General features: G+C 39.2%; 1 protein-coding gene across 4 annotated transcripts in view; it reads left to right on the plus strand.

Annotated features, from left to right (window-relative positions):
• rxfp2a (relaxin family peptide receptor 2a) overlaps positions 1 to 25,521 on the plus strand; it is an 86,558-nt gene that overhangs the window by 35,172 nt on the left and 25,865 nt on the right. Inside the window, exons 1-5 of one of the 4 annotated variants that reach the window (XM_058788753.1) lie at positions 2,961 to 3,754; positions 15,219 to 15,362; positions 15,838 to 15,915; positions 17,156 to 17,261; positions 18,174 to 18,245. In XM_058788753.1, the coding sequence (XP_058644736.1) occupies positions 3,664 to 3,754; positions 15,219 to 15,362; positions 15,838 to 15,915; positions 17,156 to 17,261; positions 18,174 to 18,245 (491 nt within the window). In that variant the 5' untranslated portion in view covers positions 2,961 to 3,663. Of the gene's footprint in view, positions 1 to 2,960; positions 3,755 to 15,218; positions 15,363 to 15,837; positions 15,916 to 17,155; positions 17,262 to 18,173; positions 18,246 to 23,601; positions 24,813 to 25,521 lie in introns of those variants that run through there. The other 3 variants (XM_058788754.1, XM_058788755.1, XM_058788752.1) reach the window with 3 other exon arrangements.

Below are 25,521 nucleotides of genomic sequence, written 5' to 3' on the forward strand. Positions count from 1 at the left end.
GCCTTTACACCCAAGTGCTTCTGGTTGCGGTTGGCACATCTCGCTTAACGTCCAGCACGAGGGCTGTATTCAGTGTTTGGGCCGTGCTTGAAATGAGGCAGCGCTTATGGATGATTCGAGCCCCACTTGCGAGGCACTTCTCATCAGCACGTTGCGCTCGTGATTCTGAGTCACTGCAGCTGCTTGCCGCTGTGGTCCTTCTACCTCTGGGTATGAGGCTGCAGCGATGTGCACCACGGAAGAGCTTGGAGAAATGGGTTTAGTTTCGTCAGAGGAATCCCCAAGGGCTTCCCGTTCCTCCCACGCTTTGTGTTTGCCAATTGAGATTCCACATGAGTTTGAGAGCTCGTTTTTGAGTTCAATCTCTCATTTGGGGCTCGTGATCAGGATGAGCTGTCAATTGTAGCATCAGAGGGCGGCTTGAGCCATCGGAAGCTGACGACTCGGCTGAAGCCGAAATAAAGAAGGGGTTTTACTGCCCTTACTTCATTGTACCCAATAAAGGTGGGGGGCTCAATCCTGGATCTGAGGGTTCTGAACCAGGCTCTTCACAAGCTTCCGTTCTGAATGTTAACCCTCAAACACATACTAACATGTGCCAGAGATCAGAATTGCTTTGTGGCAATAGACCTGAAGGATGCGTACTTTCATGTCTCGATCCTCCTAAGGCACAGGCCGTTTCTACTGGTTGCCTTTGAAGGGGCGGGCATATCAGTACAAGGTCCTTCCCTTTGGGCTGTCCCTGCCTCCTCGCGTCTTTACGAAGATCGTGGTGGCTGCCCTTGCCCTTCTCAGGGAAGCGGGCATTTGCATTTTCAATTATCTTGACGACTGGCTAATTCTGGCTCACTCACGAGAATTGGTTTGCACTCACATGGTCCTCGACCATGAAGACGGCCCTCCTGACGGCCCTCTCTATGAAGACGGCCCTCCTGACTGTGCTCCCGTCGATCAAGAGGGTGGGGGATCTCCAAGCCCTTTTCACTAACGAATCATACCTGGAGTTCGGGCTGACAGACTCTCATGTTGTCCTGAGGCCCCGGCCTGGATATGTGTCCAAGGTTCCCACAACTCCTTTCATGGATCAGGTGGTGACCTTGCAAGCTATCCCCTCTCAGGAGGAGGACCTGTCTCTGTTGTGCCAAGTGCGAGCCCTGCGCACATACCTAGATCGTACACAGAGTTTCAGATGTTCTGAACAACTCTTTATCTGCTATTTGGGACAGCAGAAGGGGAATGCTGTCTCCAAACAGAGGATCTCCCACTGGATTGTGGATGTGATCTGGATGAGCCTATCAGGCTAGAGTTTTACGGTGCCAACTGGGAGTGATGGCTCACTTAAACAGGGGCATGGCTGCATCAGCAGCCCTGGCAAACAGTGCCTCTCTAGCAGATATATGTAGAGCTGCAGGTTGGGTCACACCAAATATATTTGCTAGATTTTTCAATCTGCGAATGGAACCAGTCTCTGCTAGACTCTTTAACGCTGGTTCTTCGACTCAGGGTCGGGCAGGGTGTAGGGGTTGCTACAGCATCTCCCCCCATTGTGGGCGGTTTTGTGCTCAATCAGTCCAGCTCAGGTTCCTTTTCACTAACTGGACTACCTTCTATCTCTTAAGCACTTGACTTAGCAAAGTTCAGCGAAGGAACTCGCTATTTGAACTCATTTCGAGGTAAGTTCCTTCGAGTTGAATTCTCGTATTGGGTTAGTGCTCCACATGTAGCGGCTCCTCTTATGGCCCCATGTGTGTATTCAAGAGTGATGTAGAAATATTCACCACGAAGCTTACAGTATGGTGGCCGAGAGAGCTCAACGCGCTGCAAATAGCAAAAACGCCTGCAAAATTAAGAAAACAACTTTATCAATCTGACAACACACGCTCTGCAAATGCTCACAACACAACCAAATAAAGAAACGCACTGCAAATAAAAAAAAAACACCTGCAAATAAAAAAAAAACAACTTCATCAATTTGACAACACACGTGCTGCAAATGCTCACAACACAAACAAATAAAGAAACGCACAGCAAATTAAAAAGAAACGCCTGCAAAATTAAGAAAACAACTTCAATTTGACAACACACACGCTGCAAATGCTCACAACACAACCAAATAAAGACCCACAACTCTCATCTGAAATCCTTGCGGCGCAACGTCGCCATGTTCGCATAACACAAATTCACTAAGCATTAACTAAATACCATACTAGTGTAATCTATTAATTACATCATAACCCATCGTTTAGGCAAGCACACATGGTCCCCGCTGAATAAAAATAAAACAAGGTAATTGTGACTTTTATCTCACAATTGTTACTCTTTCTGCAATTGTGAGTTTATATCTAGTAGCTAATTCTGACTTCTCACAATTCAGATTTCTTTTTTTTTTCAGAATTGTGAGATATTATGAATTCGAACTGCGAGTTATAAAATCCAATTCTGAGGGGGAAAAAAGTCTATTTTCTTACAGTTGCGAGTTTACAACTCTCAATTCTGACTAGTAGGAACTAGAAAAAAGTCTGAATATAGAGTTTATAATCACGAAATTCTGAGAAAAAGTCTGAACTGCGATGACAATTATATAAAATAAAAAATAAAAACTCCAATTAGCCTACTTTTTTATTTAATTCAAAGGTAGAAAAAGGCTTCCAGTCATGACACAATTTTTTTTTAAAGACTGAACTTGTATATAACGTGGTCATAATTTAATAAAAACATTTTAAGTTATAATTATAATGCTTTCATGTCCATAGTTATTCAAACACCACATAGATTATATAGCCTACAAAAAGCAAGCAGAGAACATTTACAGTAGCCTATCAAAGAACATGACTGACTTCAGTCTAGCATGAGTTTAAGCACGCTCAAAAAAACTCCCCCGTTCAATAAAGCTACCTACAATGTCAAATGAATCTCTTACTTACGTCGTACGTACATTTCCACTTTGTTGTTTATGATGAGAGAATTCACGAGAGATTTTCAGTCAGCGTGCGCGCGCTCAACACAACTCCGGCATTTCAGCGATGACTTATCTGAACGCCTCTGATTGGCCATCGCATTCATAAGCTCAACAGATTGGTGTGTGATTGGATATAATGCGGAACGCTGTAAAAATGCATAATTTGATGCACCATTAGCAGATCTAAATTTAATGCCGCAATTGACACTTTTCATTTCATTTTCACTTTATACGTATACGGCATATTTGTCCAATTTGGTGGCATTTTTGCCCCAAGCCTAATTTCAGACCTGTGGCCAGGGGAAGGATAAGCCTTGCCCAGCCTTACACACGCTCCTATCTCATCTCTTATTACTGATCACAGGAATTGGCGTTCTCACCAAAGTGTAAAATGAAAACAACGACCTCTAGCTTTACTACGTACGTTATAGTCCCTCACTACGCGTCAGTGACGAAGTTCTCAATGAATGATGTCGCGCTCAGCTCCAGCAGCAGAAGGGACGATCGGTGGAGTTCATCATTCCTCTCAGTCCGCGGCAGCGCCGTTTAACGCTGCAGGTGACACAAACTGGACCAACCGAGCGATGCTCTGCCGCTCATTCTCATGAAAGCCACAAACGCGCATCTTCCTTTGGAAACAGTGTGATTTGGGAATAGTGTGTCCCGTTGGTCATGCGTTTGGAGAATCGCTGTGAGTCATCACAATGAAATCCTTCGTATCCTATCCTTCGAATAGTCTCCTGGAATTAACCGTAATTTTCCTTTTCATTCAAAACTCCAGGATGGAGACCGAAGGTAAGATCTTTGTTGGAACTTCATTGCGTTTAGGTGTGATCTTTTACACCGTATTTTCCTACAAACTTTTATCTACTCGTTCATCCCTAGAATCTGATAGCTTCATAAACTGCTAGTAGTTACCTGTTCTGATGATCTACTGGAAGTGGCTATGAGTTGGATTTCTAAATGAATCAATTTTATAAAGAATGAAATCGCACGCTGCATAAGATCTAATTACACCGACTTTGTTCTCAGTTTTATGTTTTACTAGCGTGAGGGGGGAAAAAAACACTCGTGTCAGCCCTCTGAGGAACTTTTGACCTTTCTCGCAGTACACTCTGTTCTTTGGCATGACAGTATTTTACTTGTTTAAACGCGTACTTGACTTGAAGAACTTCTATCAGATTAAAAAAAAAAAAAGTAAAAAAAAAAAGTGGCACAGTGAGGGATGGTGGCTTTATCGATGCGTATCTACACACTTTTGGTTTGGCTACAGGTTCTGACTTATCGCAGTTGGTTGGTCACTCAGGGGCTTCATTCCGCACAAAGATATTGAATTCGTCTCACAGCCAGTGCGCACTGCGGTTCCTAGCACAAGATGTCAACCAGACACTACAGGTTTTGAAAGCTACATTGTTATCAACCCAAGAAGTAAAGAAAACTAAACTGTGGACATCTGTGAGCATGTAAGGGGACGTGACAAGAATGAATAAAAAGCAAAAGGGCCAGCCTGTGCTTTCAACGCTGTGCGTTACTGGTGTAGTTTCAGTTTTGCATAAATTACATTTATTTTCAGTCTTAGTAACTTACTTAATTTAAGCATATTTATTTAGCCTAGAATTTATTACACTGAATTGTAATATTTTATTTAGGCTAGATGTGTTTTTTCAATTTCCATTTTAGTTCCGTCTAGTTCAGTAAACCTTTTAGTTTTAAGAACCCTACAGTAAGTAAGGAGTTTTCATCTGTTAGGATGGTATGATTTGTTGAATCTCATTTCTGCTGTTATTATATTCTTTACTGTCTTAATGCTAGCCCCTGGACATTATTGAATTTTTATCCCTCCATTATGTCACAAAATATGCAAAGACATTTAAGAAATGTAACTGTTATTCAATTTAATATTATGTTTGTAGGGGGAATAATTGAAATTTTGCAATCGAAAATTAAGTGCATTTATTCATTATTAATGCATAATAAAAACAAACAAGTAGAGTTAAATAAGCTACGGGCTGTTAGAAAGAGGTGAAATAAGGTGGCACAGGCAAACAATGCAGGGTGGCATGGTGCAGAGGGATCTTATATCAGAGGCTTTATTCAGAAGAAGAATATGTCATTCCAAAGTAACATAAGAGTCAGGTAGATGCCTTGTTTTATTTAACAAGAATGAAAAGTAGGGATGCAATCTATTTAATGAGCATTTTTATTAACCAAAAGCAGAATGAACTTCAGGATGAATTATTCATAAAATGTCACATGCTTAGTGGGGCAATATACAAATGGATTTATGAATGATTTACAATTCATAAATTCAAGCTGATGGTTGTGTTGTCAGTTGTTTGGCCTAGAGAACATAGAAAATACTTAGGGGAAAAAATCCAATTTAAAAATTTGACAATACGTATGTGCAATTCATTGTACATCAGTCTCTCATGTCTTTATTTCGTTGGTGTTAAATATGACATCTACCCTGATTTATGTAGTTATGTGGTTCTCTAGAGATCAAAAGTCTTCTTAATGACAAATTACAGGTTCTTTGGATCAGCATGTTTGTTTCTGGGTTCTTTAAGTGAAAGTTCTAAAAGATCTTTGAAATTTTATGCAAAGAAGATTTAAGTACCTTCTATTGCATATGACTTTAAAAAGTCTCTTTGGATCTAATTTTAACTTTTATTGTGAAGAGAGTCAGGTTTTTGTTCCAAAGCCTCGGATTTGTAAGTACCTTTGCTGAAAGGCCAAATATTATATGGCTCACTGGGGTTTGTCTGACATTGCACTTCAAAAGGCCAATGTCAAAGACCTGCGCTGTAGACAGCAGACTGACTGCAGATTAAGTATACAGGAGTCTCTTTAATTAGTTGTTCATTATGTACCTGAAAGCTCAGTTATGACTGTCAGCTTCAACGGTTCTCTTCCCACAGGCCCCTGCTCTATTAAACTCCTGGTTATAGGTAGGCTATACATTGCTCTTGTGTTTTTGATTTGATCTTACCATAAACAGATTGACAGTGTTGCGTGGCCCTCATTTGTATCAAGATTATTTGAGACAGGAGTGTTCATTTTTTAACTGTGACAAGCTTTAAGAAATGAGCACCTGCCACCATGTGCAGGAACCCAGACTCATTGACTGTGTTATGGCACTGCAGATGGCCATTAATATTGTATTATAGTCATACCTCAGTTTTCACTTATACTTCTCGTGTATCTTTTTTCCCCCCACATTTCTGGTATATTGTTTTTTCCTGCCTAGACTTTGAACTGAGTATTTTGCTTTGGATTTGAAGGCATTTTTAGTATTATAGCTTAAAGTTCTGTGAATAAAGACGTAGGGAACTGTTTTAATACTGGTTAGCCAGTTTCTCCTCCTGCAACCCAATACGGTTGCCTGGCAACATTGCCTTAAAAAAACCTGTTGCCATTGTCACGAGACTCTTTCCAGATGTTAGCTTCACATGTGCGGCCCTATGTTCCATAAAGCCACAAACCTATAAGTTGTGTGAAACTCAAATGTAAACACAGATCTAAAACATTTCCACAGTTTTAAAAAGCTATCAAATTATTTGAGAACATGATCAAGCTAAATGCAAACACAATTAAATTAATTACAAACACTTGCATATGTCAACATTTATAAAGTCCCCAATAATAATTCCATTACATTCCGTTACTGTAGTACAAATACGAAAAAACAAAACAAAACAAAACAAAAATTTTTTTGGTACTACTGCATATCTGTAGATACTATAGCCTAGATGTAGACATGGGCGACATTTGACTCTCGAGTCAGGTGGGGGCAAGAAAAAAAAAGCAAAAAAAAAAAAATTCGGATGTAGCCTATGCATCAAAACAATGCGCTGCATTTACTAAACTGTGGAACTTTGACTCTCACGCAGTGAAAAATACATCGCAGAGCAAAGAGGAAACTGACCACACGCCGACAGAGAAGACAGAGCAGGTTACTTCTGATATGAAACAAGGTCTCAGGACTTTTAGCTTTTAGCCTCAGCTTTTAAATTGAGTCATTTTTAAAGAAATTAAAACAATAAATACCTTTTGTGGCTCTTTAATGTGTCGTGACAGATCACTGTATTGCCTCAGTTCAAACACGTGAACCGATCGTCTTTTCATATTTATTTAAAGCACGAAATGAACATGAATAAACATCAGAAAGCGTTTTATTTCAACGGCGGAACACACCATTTTTCAAGTTTAAGTCCACCGAAGTTAATCTACTCTCCTGTCTGATTTGTGGTTAACAGCTGCAGTCACTGGGCATGTGCATTTACATGTTTTCCAAGCCAACAATATAACGTGAAACCTATGAAAATTATTTTATAAAACTACATAGCGCCATAGTTTCATCACTTTAGAGTGTCGCAGTGACCGTCTTTTTGCAGTAAAGGACCTGTCATAGTTTAATGAGTGGGAGGATGACATGAAGCTGATGATAAGAGCACACATTTTAACATATTATTTTATTATTTAACACTCAGTATTTAACTGTAGTGTTGCAAGCAACGCAACAGATTTGTGCTACCCTGTCAGATTTTGCTACCTCCCATTAAAACAGTAGGTAGTGCAATTCGACAACGAAAAATGCTACCTGTCAAATTATAATTTATTAATGTCTACACCTACCACAACCCTAAACCTACCCATACAGTAATGCAGATACATTAAATATTGTTGTTCAGCATGAGAAAAAAGACGCAATATTGATGTGTGCATGCGCAGTAAGCCCTGGTAGGACAATCTGACGGGTAGGATAAAATGTCAGGACACCGGACATGACAGATTTTCTGGTATGCAAAACAAGTACTTTAAAGGAATACCTTAGCTTATTGCCGTTACCGTGGCAGCCAACAACAGCACAGCTTAACCCTCCGCACATTTTATATTTAGTTATATTGAAAAAGTTTCAATTCAGTTGATCTTTTTTACCCCGTTTTAACATGTATTTCTATGGAGACAGGTCGTAGCTGTCGGGCAAGATGGCGGATAGCAGCAGCGGCACATAATATCCGCATTCTGATTGGTCAGATTGCCTGTCTGTCAAGCTCTTTGCGAACGGTCAATTGTGGGACCATTCTGTCATAAATCGCATACCATTCTAATGTCTAATCCTAATGCCTCTTTATGATTCATTTCAGACCCTCCCCTCAGGATCTTTGTATATGGTCCTTCTAGCTAAGACTAATAGATTTAAATTTCTGTTTGTTCCAGGTGCTATTAATTTGCTTAATTCAGACAGGAAGAGAGAGTTTTTAATTTTGTTTTTCTTAATGTGCTTGTTGTGTAAATACAAAATCTTATAATGCTGCAGAACAAACTGCCCCTAAGGGGGACATTAAAGTTTTTACAATTTCAATATTTTAAATTGTTTCATACCATGTGATATGAAAGAATAACATTATTATAGTAATAAGGTACAAGAGGCTGTGCTGTATTGTGAATAAATTAGTGTTCTCATCTACTGTGCCATTTATTTTTTAACATCATGTGTGCTATTTTCTCACACACCCAAAAATGTCTCTTTACAGTGTAAATTTATGGACTTGCAATACCATAACTGAAACAGAAAACTAAACAATACAATAATATCTCTGCCGCACTTCGGAAACTGTGGGCTTCCACACAGACATGCGCAGACATCAACGGATCTCTAGTATGAGGGGGAAGGGTGGGCATGACTTCAAAATGAAAGGTTAATGACACAACATGGGGTCGGTCATTACAGTTCATTTCGCTGAAATACATAATGGAATAGTTTTGATGCTATATAACCGTTGGATCAAAGCTGTGTTTTTATGTGTGTGTGTGTGTGTGTGTGAATATGAGTCTTTCACAGGTGTCTTATTAAAGATTGTCTGGGCTAGAGTTTGCTTGTTTCATTCATTCATAACGCTAGTGCCTGTGTTTTATGTAATTCAGTTTCTCACGTAACACAAATTGAAGAGAAACTCATTTTTTTCACATATTAGATTAATTCTGGGCTATCGGATACATTGAACCAAGGAGGTCCATAGAGAACAGTGGCTAATACATAAAATATATTAATTTAAACAGGAAATTGTAACAATGCAGTTATTTAGAGCACTAATATTTTCAGAAATTAAAATGGTGATGATACACAGTACATTTACAATCCCTTTGCAGCAGTTCTACTGTGGCAATTCAAAAAGTGTTGAATAGACGTCTCATTCTTCAGGGAAATGTAAAATGTGCATCTGGGTTTTACAGTGCAAATGAGTGCATTTCCAGACTAAGAATGTCTTTTTTCCTTGTAGCATTAAAAAAAGGCTCCTACGATAAAGATCCTTGCCACTTAAACTTAGAAATCCAACAGATGAAATGTGTCGGAAACATAAAGTCATCTCCTGTGGATTGTTCTGGCTCTCAATACACCTTTTTAAAAATGTTTTGTTCTCTTGATTTGAAGGACCAGACTCTTTTGCTTGATCCCAACTTTAAACATGTTCAGAGTAGGGGTGTGCGATATGACGATTTTTATAATTTTTTCACCCAAAAATTATAATTCTGTCATTATTTACTCACATGTTGTCCCAAATCTGTATTAATTTCTTTCTTGTGCTGAACACAAAAGAAGATATTTTGAAGAATGTGGGTAACCAAACAGTAGCTGGTCCCCATTGAATTTAATAATATAAATGACCAAATAGATAATGTTCAACAGCAAAAAGAAACTCATTCAGGTTTAAAACAACCTGAGAGTGAGTAAATGATGGTATAAAAATAAAACACTATGACAGAATTGAGAGACAGATGACAGAATTTTCATTTTTGGGTGAACTATCCTTTTAATGTTAATAAAACAACAAAACACGAAGAGAAAAATCACTCACTGCTCTTGAGTGAAGAACTTTGATACAGTTGCTTTAATAAGAATCAATGATGTATATAATGTTTCACTTTTTATATTTGTTAATTCAATCTTGAATGCTACTGATAAATACATCTTCTGTGCCTGAAAATTAAAGCACTGTTTGTTTTATTTGTATTATGTTTATTTGTAATGTGTATCTTTGTTTTTTATGATTTTTTTGAAATTTTATTTTATCTTTGCTCACTTTGGCCTAAATATCTGCCATTCTTTTTTATTTTATACTTTGTTACCCTGAAAGGCTTTGTTTTTTAAAAAGGGAAATTAGTTTGGCTGTACTGCTCAGACAACTTGCAAAATAGTAAAACCAATCACGATAAAATCGTGATATTTCTGAAAAAAGTCATGACATGATATTTTTGCCATATCGCCCACCCCTACACCATGAAACAGATCATTGCTGGACGGCTGTTAACGAGATCATGAAAACCAGATTTGCAGGCCTCATTGGGCCACCTGGTCCAGTTTCTGGGATTACAGCCACTTTGTGCAGGAGAGAGAGAGATATATGAGAAGGTGACAAGTTTGTGGCACAGCTCAATCCCTTGATTCCCAGCTGGAAATCTAAATACACAATTTTAGGAGACAGTTCACCCCAAACTAAGCATTCTGTCATTATTTACTCACCCTCATGCTGTTCCATTTTTTCCATGGAACACAAGTTTTTTTTTCATACAGGGATTCTCCAAAATGGACAAAAAAGAAACAAAAAATAAAACACAATGACAGAATTGACAGACAGATGACAGAATTTTCATTTTTGGGTGAACTATTCTTTAATGTTAATAAAACAACAAAACACAAAGAGAAAAATCACTCACTGCTCTTGAGTGAAGAACTTTGATACATTTGCTTTAATAAGAATTAATGATGTATATAGTGTTTCACTTTTTAGATTTGTTAATTTAATTTCTTGAATGCTACTAATAAATACATCTTCTGTGCCTGAAAATTAAAGCACTGTTTGTTTTATTTGTATTATGTTTATTTGTAATTTGTATTTTTGTTGTTATTTTTTAATAACAAAGATAAAATAATGATTTGTTTTATTTTTATCTTTGCTCACTTTGGCCTAAATATCTGCCATTCTTTTTTATTTTATACTTTGTTACCCTGAAAGGCTTTGTTTAAAAAAAAAAAAAAAAAAAGGGAAATTAGTTTGGCTGTACTGCTCAAACAACTTGCAAAATAGAATCGTGATAAATTCGTGAATCGTGTTATTTCTGAAAAAAATCGCGACATGATATTTTTGCCATATCGCCCACCCCTACACCATGAAACAGATCATTGCTGGACAGCTGTTAACGAGATCATGAAAACCAGATTTGCAGGCCTCATTGGGCCACCTGGTCCAGTTTCTGGGATTACAGCCACTTTTTGCAGGAGAGAAAGAGATAAATGAGAAGGTGACAAGTTTGTGGCACAGCTCAATCCCTTGATTCCCATTCTGTCATTATTTACTCACCCTCATGCTGCTCCATTTTTTCCATGGAACACGATAAATTTTTTCATACAGGGATTCTCCAAAATGGACAAAAAACAAACAAAACGTAACAGTAATCCATACTCATAATCATGCTTTTTTCCAAACCTTCTGAAGGCATAAGATAAAATTCTGTGAGAAATGCACAGAAATGTTAATTCATTCACTTATTTATCTTTACCTTGCGGCACTCACAAATAAAAAAAATATTTGTGTTGGGTTGGAATCGCTCAATTTTCATTATGTTCTTTCAAAAGACTTGGGTCCTCTGGAAGATACAAAGTCATGTATAGCCCTAACTAGGCATAACATGGTAACACCTTTTCTGCTGATCATCAGAATGACTGACAGAAAGTCTACTTGCAATTCAATTTCTCACTTGTTTGGAGACAAAATGCACACTTTCCATGTTGAATGCAGATTTCAGATTCATCTCACATAGCTTTAATGGTTACCTGCTCCAGTCTAGTTTTTGATTAGTAGTCAAAGTCTATTTCCTGACCACACTTAGGGCATATTCACACCTGTCTTGCTTGGTTCGATTGAATCAAACTCAAGTTTATTTCCCCCCTTGGTGCAGATCTTTTGGGCAGGTGTGAATACAGCAATCGCACTCAGGTGCGCACCAAACAACTGTACCGTGACCCAGCTGAAGAGGTGGTCTCGGTCCGATTCCAAGTGAACTCTGGTACGACTAAATGGATGAACCAAAAAAAATTTTTAACATTGTATTTGGTCCAGACCAAAGCAAGTGATCAACTGTGTTTTTCTAAGGTGGTCAGTGCTGAGCCATTTATCACACAGTATGAAGCATGTGTATTTCAAATACCATGACCTTTCATGATTTGAGTATTTGCTTACTTATGCATTTATTTTTGAATGTTTACAGGAGCTCTGAATACATTTTGAAATTGACATCATAAAGGACACGCCACACCAGTGACAACCATTATGGTTACAGCCAGGCAATGAAAACTTTTCTATTGCCACTGGTCAGAAAGTTGTATTGATTTATTTATTTATTTTTCTCTTGGTTAATTTGAAGTGGCATTTAGACACTTCATCCCTTTAATAAAGAGGTTTCCTAAAATGCACTGCATGCTTCTTGGATGCCATTTAGTCAGCCAGTTGGTAATCCTCATTTAATATTATTGATCTGGACTTGGCTCTTAAATGAATTTGCAGTGATTATCCTGATTAGCATTGGTGTCTAAAAACAAGCTAATTTGTTTGTTTGAATATATGTCACTTTGAGTGCTGATGTACCCTGATGGCCACATATGGATTTAATATAGGAATCTTGGCCACGGAAAGGCAAAACTAGTTATTTGAAGTCACAAACTTAATGTTGTTTCTCGGATGCATCTACAGAAAAACAAATGAATGAGTACTGGCACTGGAAACATTTTTATGTACTATTTTCCAGGTGGATTAAACATTTACATTTAGTTATTTAGCAGACGCTTTTATCTGCTAGAAAAGTGCTAGTCTTTTTAATTCTTGGAAGCCAAATATTTAAACAAAGTCACAGATTGGGGGAACGGCAAAAAAAAGAAAAAGAAAAAATTCTGCCAAAAATAGTAATGGAAACAAACGAAAGATAAGAATTTTTATGACTGGATGTGACAACGCTCTTGTTCTGTGTTTTGCATTCAGTCCTGCTCCTGGAGAGCTACCATCCAGCATATTTCAGCTCCAACCCCAATCAAACACACCTAAACCAGCTAATCAAGTTGTTCAGGGTTACTTGGTTATTTGCAGGCAGGTGTGTTTGAGTAGGGATGGAACTGAAGTTTGTGGGACAGTAGCACTCCAGCAGCAGGGTTGGAGATTCCTGCTCTATTTGCCCTATTATAATGTACATTCATTTTTATTCTGTGCACACTTCAACATTTGGTTTTCTGTGGCATTTTGGTAGTGAATTGTGTTTGTCTAATTTTTAAACTTGTCAGCTACTGTTATCTTACTGTTGACTTGACTTGACTTGACTTATCTAATTGTGTTGCTGGCTGACATAGATGTTTTTCTTTTTTTTTTTAAATAACTTCATTTTTGCTTATTTAAATTTTGATAGGACAGTTGAGTAATGACAGGATGCAAAGTGGGAGAGAGAGTGGAGGGTGGGATCGGGAAAGGTCCACGACCCAGGACTCGAACTTGGGACACCCATAGCGCAATGGCACGATATGTCAGCGCACTGCCCACAAGATTATCTGCGCTGACGTAGATGAGGTTTTGTTGAAATTGCAAAAATGACTTGCGATAGTCTTATTAGCATCAGCAAGAATGTGTTGAAAATGACAAACAATTGAGTAATGTTTTGCCCTGTATGTCATCATTTTTCAGCATATTTATTCATGGATTTATGACGTTCTTATAGCTCCCTGTATAATTTTCAGGTATTATTGCAAATTGTTTTAGTAAAGAAAGTATGACACGTAAATATATTGGCACATGGCAAATGAAAATCAGAACTACTGGCTTGATAAGGCTGGCAGACAGAAATCTTGCAGTGCTAAAAATATTGTTCCATGCAGATTTGTTTTTCTTTACCAGGACTAATGTTCCTGATTCGAGGTTGCATGTTGATAACTTGAAGGTGTTTATGTGCTTGAAGCTTTTTGCTTTTATTACTTAATGTGTGAAAGCCTGTGCTCTAAGCATTTTCTACAGTCTTACAAATGATTCTATTAAAAAACAAAATCAGTTATAGGAGCAGTAAACATCTGGTTCAAGGAAGGAAGCCAGTTAGTTCAAACATTTATTTATTTATTTCCCAAAAGAGTGGATATAGCTGCATTATTTACTCTCCTGTTGAAACATTTTAACGCATATGAAAATGTTCCATAATGTGTTTAATAAAAATGAAAATAAATCTCCTCCCGTATATGGTATGGATTACCATACCTTGGAACCTTGATTAGTTGGATCAGGTGTGTTTGATTAGGGTTGGAGCTAAACTGTGCAGAGCTGTGGCCCTCCAGGAATTGAGTTTGAGACCAATGCCTTAGACAGAACAGCGTATTTCTTGTATATAAGGCTGTCAGATACAAGGTCATGTTTCATTGTCATAAATCTACGCGTTGGGAAAGCCAAAATTGATCACAAATCCACTTTGTCATGAGTGTTAGTGAGAGCCAATAAGAAAGATCACAACTGAGAGTATTTATTATGCAAAATGAAGCTGTAAGTTATTTTTTTTATTGCGAAAGAACCTTTGTACAGAACATTTTGTTTGTGTACTCTTTGTCACGTCAAATGGCAAGAAGTATAATTGTGTGCCGTAGGGAGCCCCATCTTCACAGACATATTTTCCAATTACAAAATATAGTATTGTTATCACACGCTGTGTGTGAGTGCTTTTTATGTCAACGCATTTATTGTAATAATAATAATAAGAATTTATTTGTATAGCATTTTTAATACATAAAATGCAACTCAAAGTGATTCACAAGCATAAAACAAATATTAAAAACAACATCAACATAAGGCAATCAAAGCTTTAAATGATTCAGCAAGTATAAGCAAATATAGAAAAAATAAATAACTGTATCTAGAGCCATCAACGTACATGTTAAGATGATAAAATAAATATGCTTATCGACCTTCAAAAGGGAGAAGAATACACTTTACAAATCTTTTGTTGACATTGAAGGACGAACTCGATTAAACTCTGCTGTATTTTGGTGCACATTTTTCTGTTGGCTTATGCTTTCCATCTAACACTGCTGGAGTTCTTCCAGTCATCTACTTTGCCCTGACAGAAGCACAAAGCACTGTGGTGATTTAAAGAGCTTTTTATATCCTTTTTGAACTGGGAGATGTTGTAACTTTTCTTTCTCTTCCTTCTTTTGCCCTCTTCTTATCGCCACCAGCAGCATCCATGATGGCTGGCAGGGCGGTGACAGAAAGTTGCCCTCTGGGTCAGTTCCCTTGTGGAAACATAAGTGTGTGTTTGCCCCAGGTCCTTCAGTGCAATGGCCACAGGGACTGCAAGAACGGAGCAGATGAGGAACACTGCGGTGAGACCACATTTATCTGTCTCTTTTACTTTGCAGATAATAACTAGGTGAAATTAAGTAGATGTTCTGTACTTAAAGCTGTTCTCAATTCTAAAGCATTTTAGACATTTAAAGTATGTAGAAGATTTAGTGTTCAGACATGGGGCAACTTTTTGAGCAATTTTTCTTGGGCACTTTCTCACTAAGAATGGGTAATAAATTTCTATCTGGATACTTTAGATCGGTCGTGGGCCCTGTGTCTCATCATTCCTCAAAAAGTTGCTGCATGTATCATTAGCCTTACAGTTGAAACAAAATTTTATCAACATTGATTCCACTTTGAATTAGGAGGTGAGGTTTATTCAACCTTGATATCATTTCTCCCTGCTTGGGAAAACTGATTACATCTCTATTAGACCACAAAGCTCATTTAAACTTTAATATTGTGACAGTGCGTATACTTTCTCATACAAAGACTTGCTTTCACTTTCTGCAGGGGACAACAGCGGATGGGCGGATATCTTTGATCGCACTATTAAAAAGGCAGAGCCACGGGACCTTCCTAATGACTGCTGTATGTGTCCCGGTCTTGATCCGATTTCCTTTGGAAAAGATAATACATTGTGCTAGGCTCATCCAAAAAATTTGTTCAAAATGCTGCTGCAACTTCCATGTGAGGGCCAGACTTAGATTTTTTGCGTCTTTCTGAGTTTTTGATCAATTTATAGCCTTAGGCTTAAATAGTCTACAGGATCCTTTTGAAGTCAGAAATCCTATAGGCTGCTTTTACTGTTTTGTGTCGTAAATCTGCACGAGTTTTACGATTCTGTAGAAGCGCATAGTTGGAAATTTATTAGCTTTCAAAATCCCTTGGCCTTGAAAATCTGTGCTTACTAGAAGGTTAATACTGACTTGAAAATGGGGGGAACTTTACACATTTACATTCACAGACGCTTTTATCCAAAGGAGCTTACAAATGAGGAATGCTTTATAAACTTTTATAAGCATTTATGTACATGGATTGTGAATATTAATTAGGTGACGCTTGCGCCGTAATTGTCCTGTAAACTGATTTGCTGAAAGGCACGTAAGCATGTGTGAACTATAATAGAATTATTGCTTGCTGCTGCTGCATTTGCTGAGATGTTTGATCTTAAATTTGTCACTTTTTTCTTTTTCCCTCTAAAATTATGATTTTTGAAGAAAAATTAAATTAAACATGATTTTAAATATTGCAGTATTATTTTTTAATTAAAGAACTTGAGTACTGTCACTCATTTTGTGTAACTAGATCATAATTATATTTATATATCATATAATATTTATGCATTATTGGTGTGGGGATTTATTAATTTTTTTCCAGTTTGGAGTTGAATGACTCTGGAATTTAATGGAAACAATAGTTAAACTGATACAAAATGATACACAAAATGTATATATCTTAAATATATAAAAATGTTTAGTTAAAAATGGTAGGTTTTAAAAGAGAGTGAGGGGACAGGAAAATATATCATAATTTGAAAAAAAATGTCAGTGTAGGCCTAATTTGAACGAAGAAAAAATGCAGTAATGCAAATCATCTAATATGTTTGTTGGATCAACCTTATTAGTCATGTATATAATAATAGAAATGCTGCTTTGACAATATACTGTATGTGTTCCTGTCAGAACTTAACAATAGGAACCAAAGCACCAACAATAATGCAATAAATCTTTATTTAGTTAGTTATTTTTTAGCTTTGTGTACTAGATGTAATAATAATGTATTACTATAATAATCAATCATTGTATGTGTTTTTATTGATCTTGTACAGTTGTGCAGCAGTACCCGGAGAGCTGTGATTGCATTAAGACGGAGGTGGAATGTGTTGACGTGAACCTGCATGTTGTACCTGTCCTCTCCTCCAATGTGACTTGGTTGTAAGTACATGGAGCTGGGATCCATCTGCAGGGATTTACTCCTCTGCTCTCACAAGAGGTTATTAATCTGTGGGAGTACAAATTTGACATCAGTGAGACATAGAGCTTCATCACTGAGCCGTAAAGCTTAATGAGATAAAGAGCTTCTTTGCACTGAACATTTACCAGACATAAGAAAAATTATGCACACTGCTTGAAAGGTTGGATTTTATTTTGTTTGTTGGTTTTGGTTATGTTTAGATTGTTCTGCATGAGATATATTTGTGCTTATGATACTCTTGATTTGTTTTGATCTGGACTTTGAAGCTCATTTGAGATAAACAGGGCGGAACAGGTATCTATTTATAATTTATGATTTTTGGAAAAAGGATTCTGGATATTCTTTTGGATTCTGGGGATGTTTTTGGAAAATCAAGGAATGTTAGATCATTCATATCAGTGGTTTCTAATTTGTATCCAGGAAAACCACATTCTTTCATCCTTGTGGTATGAAAAGACTCCTTAACGAGACCATTCACCCAAAAAAATTTCAATTCTGTTTGCCATTTACTCTTGAATGACGCACATTTTCTTCAAAACCTGTGTGATTTTTCTTTTTCTTTGGAACTCCAAAGGAGATATTTAAAATGGCCAGGTTTTTATTTCTGTACTGAAGGATTCAAGTGAGTTCACAAAATCAAAGTAGTCCATGAATCTGAGTCTGGAATGAGTTTTAAAAGATCGAATTGGAGAGGAGGAACTAATGACTTACATATTGGTCTGTTTCTCACACAAATTTATCATATGGCTTTAGTTAATTCAAATGATTTTGAACAACATTATTAAAGTAAAAGATGACAGGATTTTCCTTTCTCAGATGAACTACGCTTGTAATGCTGTGTTGTTTGTAATTTGATGCTTTATAACTTACAGGTCTCTGAAGAACAATAGGATTAGGAATTTGGATGATTACATCTTCTCCAAATACGCACATCTGCAGAGGCTGTGAGTATCACTTAATTAAGTGTAAAAGTGCACCATCAGAATCAGCCATGGATGACAAAGACAAGTCAGATAATTGGTTCATATTTTACAGAAAGGCTTCAGTGTTTACTGGTATCTGCAGTAAGAAGGGAAAAGAAAAGAAACATTTGCATTCCTATTGAGTTAACATCATCTATACTATAAATTTAAGACTGTTGGGCCATTGTATTTGCCTAAAGTCTTCGGCCAATGTTTTTTGAGTCATTCAAAAAGTTTTCCACTTGCTACGTGTCGCCAGTTTCTGATGACGCCTAAATTTATGGAGGCTGTGAAATTTCCAATATCTGATGAACCAAGATATCTGAGCTCTGAGAACTTTAGGTTACGTCTTGAAACCCTGGATGTCTGAGAGAGACGAGTGCAATATCTCACCCATCTGCTGGCAACCATGCAACCTTTTATAATAAGACTTTTAGGCCACTGGACAGTACAGCCTCCTGTCAACACAATCTACTGCTCAGACCGCTCTTCAGTTTGTTCTGAATTGAGTGGATGAACAATGTTTTATACTGGTGAGGTTTATGCTCATTTCTCTTAAATATTTTTTTTCTGGAAAGCAAGACAAAACTGAAGAAAACTTTTTTTTTTTTTAATCAGCTAAAACATGAGACAAACAAATATTTTATTTGTTTTGTTTTATGTCTGTGGAGTTAATAATTTTCTCATCCATATATTTTTTTTTTTGCCACCTGAGATAACCTCAGATGAAAAAGTATTCTCAATATCAGGAAAATGTTGAAAAGGACAAACATTTTAAAATGAAATGCCATGGGTCAGAGGTTGAACACCTTCATTATGCTTTTCAGTTCAAATATTAATTGATTCATGGGCATCCATATCTTGACTGTAAAGGAACTAACAAGTTTGCATAATTGATTCTCCTGCATACTTTTCAAATGAATGCGATTTGGTGAGTCAAGCTGATTTAATTCAACTGCTTGCTGTTGATTGGATATAGTGAACATGCACTATTTCATCTTGTATTTGAGTTCTTTATGATTTAACATGCACACCAAGAGAATTATGCATTTGTTATTCTCTGTAAGATCATATGCACAGTGTGAAATATGCAGCAATTGATGTGGATGTTTTCACTGTATTTTTGATTGATATGAGTGATTAGATGATGAGAAGATTGTTTGTTTCGTAATTGTGGGTTTGGCCTCTGATCCATTGTGCAGAAATAATAAAGAGATGAGACACCACTGGCTAGACAACGCCTAGACCTGACAACAGACTTTATATCCACCCTATCTAATAGTTGAAATGAGCCTGCACAGGGTGTCTACAGAATATATGGCTTCATTGATTGGCATACAGAGATCTGTGATGTCAAGTGAGTGAAAATGAATTGAGTGAGATTTGAGTACCATCTCAGCGAGACAGGAAAATAAGTAATTTTTAAAAATCTTTTTTTTTTTTTTAAACGTAGGACATAATTTATGGCTCAGTCTATCAACTGAAAATCTTTTCTTTGATAGTGTTGTGATGAAATATTTTGTTGAAGCACATAACTCCAAACGCACATTCAGTACTGGGTACAACTCATACTTGATACCCTGTCATAAAGCTCAGTTTATTTTACACATCATAATTTTGAACAATGATGAGAAAAACTTGCAGCGACATGTGGTGATGAGGATAAAATACCTCTAAAGCCACAGACTAATGCATTTTTTTTACAACGCTATAAAAGGGACAGTAAAGGGCTGTTGGGACCATCTGTGGAATGTTGACCAGTCTAAATGACAGATGTCCTCTTTAGCTTTTTACAGCACTTTAGGGCTATTTATCTGAATATCTTTGATTTTTCTGGCTTTTAATTTTTTTTTTTTATTATTTTGAGTTTTGTGATCCGATCACTTTGACAACATTATGAAGTTATGAAGTCAGTAATGTGCAAATTCAAGGGAATTTTAGAGACCTAGTGTCTCAAAATATTTGGACACTTTTTGTTTATTAATGTTAGAATTAGCAGCAGGAGTAGTCCACGCAAAAATTTAAGTTGGCTGAAAATGTACTCACCCTCAGGCCATCCAATATAGAGAAACAGATTTGTGACCCTGGACCACAAAACCAGTCTTAAGTAGCACGTATATTTTTAGCAATAGCCAAAAATGCATTGTATGGGTCAAAATGATAGATTTTTCTTTTATGCCAAAAATCATTATGATATTAATTAAAGATCATATTCCATGAAGATATTTTGTTCATTTAAAAAATATTTTTGATTAGTAATATGCATTGCTAAAGACTTAATTTGGAAAACTGTGAAGGCGATTTTGATTTGTAGAATTTTTTTTTTTTTGCACCCTCAGATTCTAGATTTTCAAATAGTTGTATCTCGGCCAAATATTGTCCTATCCTAACAAACCATACATTAATGGTTAATGGTACATTAACCATACTTATTTATTCAGCTTTCTGGAGATGCATAAATATCAATTTAAAAAAACTGACCCTTATAACTGGTTTTGTGGTCCAGGGTCACATTTGGAGAAAATTAGCATAACATCACTTGCAGTGAATGGGTGAAAACATCACAATCACAGTAATTCACAAGTAACAACTACAGTCTATCAAGTAATGTCTTGTGAAGTGAAAAGCTGGGCGTTTGTAATAAACAAATTCATAAGTATTACATTTATAACTTCAAAACGTTGCTTTTAGCTAAAATAGGAGTCCTCTATCCATAATATTGCTTTCTCCAATGAAAAAAAATCTAATCTGAATCAGAAGAGAAATATGCACAGTTTACAAACAAAAACAACAAAAACGTCTAAAACAGTTCTCAATAAATGTGTTTGTGGATTTTGGTGTGTGAGGACAATAGGGGATGGACTTTTTCAATAGAGGAAATTTTATTATGGATTATGGCCTTGTTCTTTTTCTCGGCACAACTGTTTAGTTAAAACACCTTAATAATATGTTTCTTACAAACACTCAGCTTTTACTTTTAGGATTATTGACGTGATGTTTTTATCAGCTGTTTGGACTCTCATTCTGACGGCACCCATTCACTGCAGAGGATCCAGTGATAAGCAAGTTATCATGTGACACAATTTCTCCAAATTTGTTCCAATGAAGAAACAAACTCATCTACATCTTTGATGGCCAGGGAGTGAGTAAATTTTTATTTTTTGGGTGAACTGTTCCTTTAATATTGTCACGAATCTGGTCTGCACTTCCATTCATTCACCACCAGAGGTCACTCGCTCATTATATTGACTTTCACACCACACATCACAATGGACTGCGTTTCCCATCAGCCATCTCACCAATCACACGCTCACCTGATCACACGCACACAGCTATAACCAATCACACACTCTATTTAAGCCATGGACTTTCTCTCCCTCGTTGCCGAGTATTGTATGCGTTTACCGCTCCCCTAGCTGTAGCTACTCTACTGAGCCCCTGATAGTTTTCGCCTGCCTGTTTTGTATTGTGTTTTCCCGTGTTTGTTTTCTAGCCCGTGTTCCTTGGATTAGCTCTCTGCCTTGCTCCATTGGACACTGTTTGCCGATCGTCGACCCACGCTTGCCCTAGGATTACTCTTTGTCTTGTCCCTGCCATACCTGGTTGCCATTGTTTCGACCCTTCCTGTTATGACCACGTCTCTTGTCAATAAAAGCTTGCACATGGATCCGCACGTCTCACGTCTCGTCAGCCACGTTACAGAATACTCGGCCTCACAAGGATCCAGCAACTTCTCAGACGGACATTGGTCAGGTATGGACACAAATAGACTATTGTTTGCCCTTAAACAAGGCCCACGTTCATTGGAGAACCATATTAGAGAGTTTTTAGTTTTCGCTCATTATTCCGATTTACCAGACATAATTTTGATTGAGATTTTTTGTGATCCTCTGCGATCTCAGCTCAGACGCGAGGGCCAGCGTTCATCACTGAGTTGTTTTTTGGACTATGCTTTATTGACTGTTGGTTCAGTGTTCACTGTGGGTGTCATGGAGGAATGCAACACTGCACTCACTCATGAAATGGCAGCTACACTAGAGCACACTCACAAATTGGCGGCGACAGTTGAGCCCGTTCACAAAATGGTGGCCACAAGAACACCCCGTCAGGTCACTGCTGCCATTCACGAGTCAAGTCAAGCCACAGTTGATCTTAAAGAACCAAGTCAAGTCACAGTTGATCTTCGCGAGTCAAACCAAGTCGCAGCTGATCTTCTCGAGTCCAGCCAAGTCACAGTTGAGGTTAATGAGCCAAATCAAGTCACAGTTGATGTTAAAGAGCCAAGCCAAGTCACAGTCAATCTACATGAATCAGGGCAAGTCACAGTTGATGTCAGAGAGTCTAGTCAAGCCACAGCTGATATTCATGAGCTAAGCCAAGTTGCAGCTGATCTTTTCGAGTCAAGCCAAGTCTCAGCTGATCATCCAGAGTCAAGCCAAGTCTCAGCTGATCATCCAGAGTCACTTCATGTCTCAGCTGATCTCCTAAAGTCAAGTCATGTCACAGCTGCTCGTCCAGAGTCACAGCAGCACGAGTCACAGCAGCACGTCTCAGCTGTTCGTCCAGAGTCGAACGAGAGTTCACAGACGGATACCGCTGATGGATACAGCTGTTCGTCCAGAGTCACAGCACGTCACAGCTGTTCGTCCAGAGTCACAGCACGTCACAGCTGTTCGTCCAGAGTCACAGCACGCCACAGCTGTTCGTCCAGAGTCACAGCACGTCACAGCTGTTCGTCCAGAGTCACAGCACGTCACAGCTGTTCGTCCAGAGTCACAGCACGTCACAGCTGTTCGTCCAGAGTCACAGCACGTCACAGCTGTTCGTCCAGAGTCACAGCACGTCACAGCTGTTCGTCCAGAGTCACAGCACGTCACAGCTGATCGTCCAGAGTCACAGCACGTCACAGCTGACCGTCCAGAGTCACTTCACGTCTCAGCTGACCTCCTAAAGTCAAGTCACGTCACAGCTGCTCGTCCAGAGTCACAGCAGCACGTCACAGCTGCTCGTCCAGAGTCACAGCAGCACGTCACAGCTGCTCGTCCAGAGTCACAGCAGCACGTCACAGCTGTTCACGTCACAGCTGACTGTCCAGAGTCACAGCACGTCACAGCTGACCGTCCAGAGTCACTTCACGTCTCAGCTGACCTCCTAAAGTCAAGTCACGTCACAGCTGCTCGTCCAGAGTCACAGCAGCACGTCACAGCTGTTCACGTCACAGCTGACTGTCCAGAGTCACAGCACGTCACAGCTGCTGTCCAGAGTCACAGCGTCACAGCTGTTCACGCCACAGCTGACCGTCCAGAGTCACAGCACGCCACAGCTGCTCGTCCAGAGTCACAGCAGCACGTCACAGCTGCTCGTCCAGAGTCACAGCAGCACGTCTCCGTTGACCTTCCAGAGTCGGGTCATGTCCGGGCTGACACACCCAGATCATCAAGGTCAGTCTTTCATTATCCCAGTCTGATATCCAGTGTGAGGGATTCACCGCTGGTGTCTGCACGCGCAGCTGGTATCCCCACTCACTCTAGCCCTCCTGTTCCTGAACTGATTCCCCACCACCGCAGCACTGTCTGAGGTGGCGGCTGCTGCCACAGCTTCTCCAGAGGTGGTGGCACATGCTGCAGAACCTCCAGAAGCGGCAGGGCTCACCTCAGCCCCTTGTATGGTGGTGGCGCTCAGTAATGTACTCTCTACCTGTTGTGTTGCGGTCGAAGAGACCGTTACTAAACTCTCCTTGTGTCCTGAGTTTACTGCTGCAGAACCTCCAGAGGTGTCAGTGGTATCCGTCTGTGAACTCTCATTCTTTCCTGTCACGGCTATGGAGGCCGTCAGTGAACTCTCGTTCTGTCCTGTCACGGCTATGGAGGCCGTCAATGAACTCTCGTTCTGTCCTGTCACAGCTATGGAGATTAATTATGAACTTCCTGTGTTCCCTACCTCAGTCCTTGTGTCTGTGCATGTTCTGTCTCCTCCTTGTGTCTCAGTTTCCCTTAGGTCCCAGTCTCTGCTGTGGGTTCCTGATCCGTCAGGGTATGCTCCTGCTCTGTCTGCTCCGCTCTGGTGGTCTTCTGCTCCACCTTTTCCATCTGCTCTGCCGTGGTGTTCTACTATCTGGCTCTGGTGGTCTCCTGCTCCGCCCTGGTGGGCTCCTGCTCTATCTGCGCCACCGTGGTGGTCTGCTGTCTGGCTCTGGTGGTCTTCTGCTCTGCCCTGGTGGGCTGCAGTCCCGTCGGCTCCGCCCCCGTTGGTGGGCTGCAGTCCCATCGGCTCCGTCCTGGTGGGCTTCAGTCCCGTCTGCTCTGCCCTGGTGGGCTCCTGTTCCGTCCTGGTCTCCGCCTGGGTTCTCTGCTTCGCTGGTTCTGCCTGGGTGTCCTGCTCTGCCTCAGTCCCTGGTCTTCTCACTCCCACGTGGACCTGGCCCTCCGTTTCGCCTCCGCTCCACCACCCTCCTGGATTGGGTATGTTTGGAGCATCTGGAAGACACTCCTTGGGGCGGGGGGCTCTGTCACGAATCTGGTCTGCACTTCCGTTCATTCACCACCAGAGGTCACTCGCTCATTATATTGACTTTCACACCACACATCACAATGGATTGCGTTTCCCATCAGCCATCTCACCAATCACACGCTCACCTGATCACACGCACACAGCTGTAACCAATCACACACTCTATTTAAGCCATGGACTTTCTCTCCCTCGTTGCTGAGTATTGTATGCGTTTACCGCTCCCCTAGCCGTAGTTACTCTACTGAGCCCCTGATAGTTTTCCTAGTTTTCCCCTGCCTGTTTTGTATTGTGTTTTCCCGTGTTTGTTTTCTAGCCCGTGTTCCCTGGATTAGCTCTCTGCCTTGCTCCATTGGACACTGTTCGCCGATCGTCGACCCACGCTTGCCCTAGGATTACTCTTTGTCTTGTCCCTGCCATACCTGGTTGCCATTGTTTCGACCCTTCCTGTTATGATCACGTCTCTTGTCAATAAAAGCTTGCACATGGATCCGCACGTCTCATGTCTCGTCAGCCACGTTACAAATATGTGTAAATGTTATTGTATTAAATAACACAAATGTTTAAGTGTCCAAATAATTTTGTTTAAACATCTTATGCGCACAGTACTTCCTAGCATTCCCGTGAATGCTTCAGTGCTTCCCATTGCTAAATTTCCCTTCCCATGTGGAGCATGTGGTGATGGCTGATGATGTTTGCAGGTAAGAGCTTTAGAGCTCCACCTTTTTCCAAAAGAGTCAATGTGTACCTC

The sequence above is a fragment of the Onychostoma macrolepis genome, chromosome 10 (assembly GCF_012432095.1).
Source record: "Onychostoma macrolepis isolate SWU-2019 chromosome 10, ASM1243209v1, whole genome shotgun sequence".
Classification (NCBI taxonomy): Eukaryota; Metazoa; Chordata; class Actinopteri; order Cypriniformes; family Cyprinidae; genus Onychostoma; species Onychostoma macrolepis.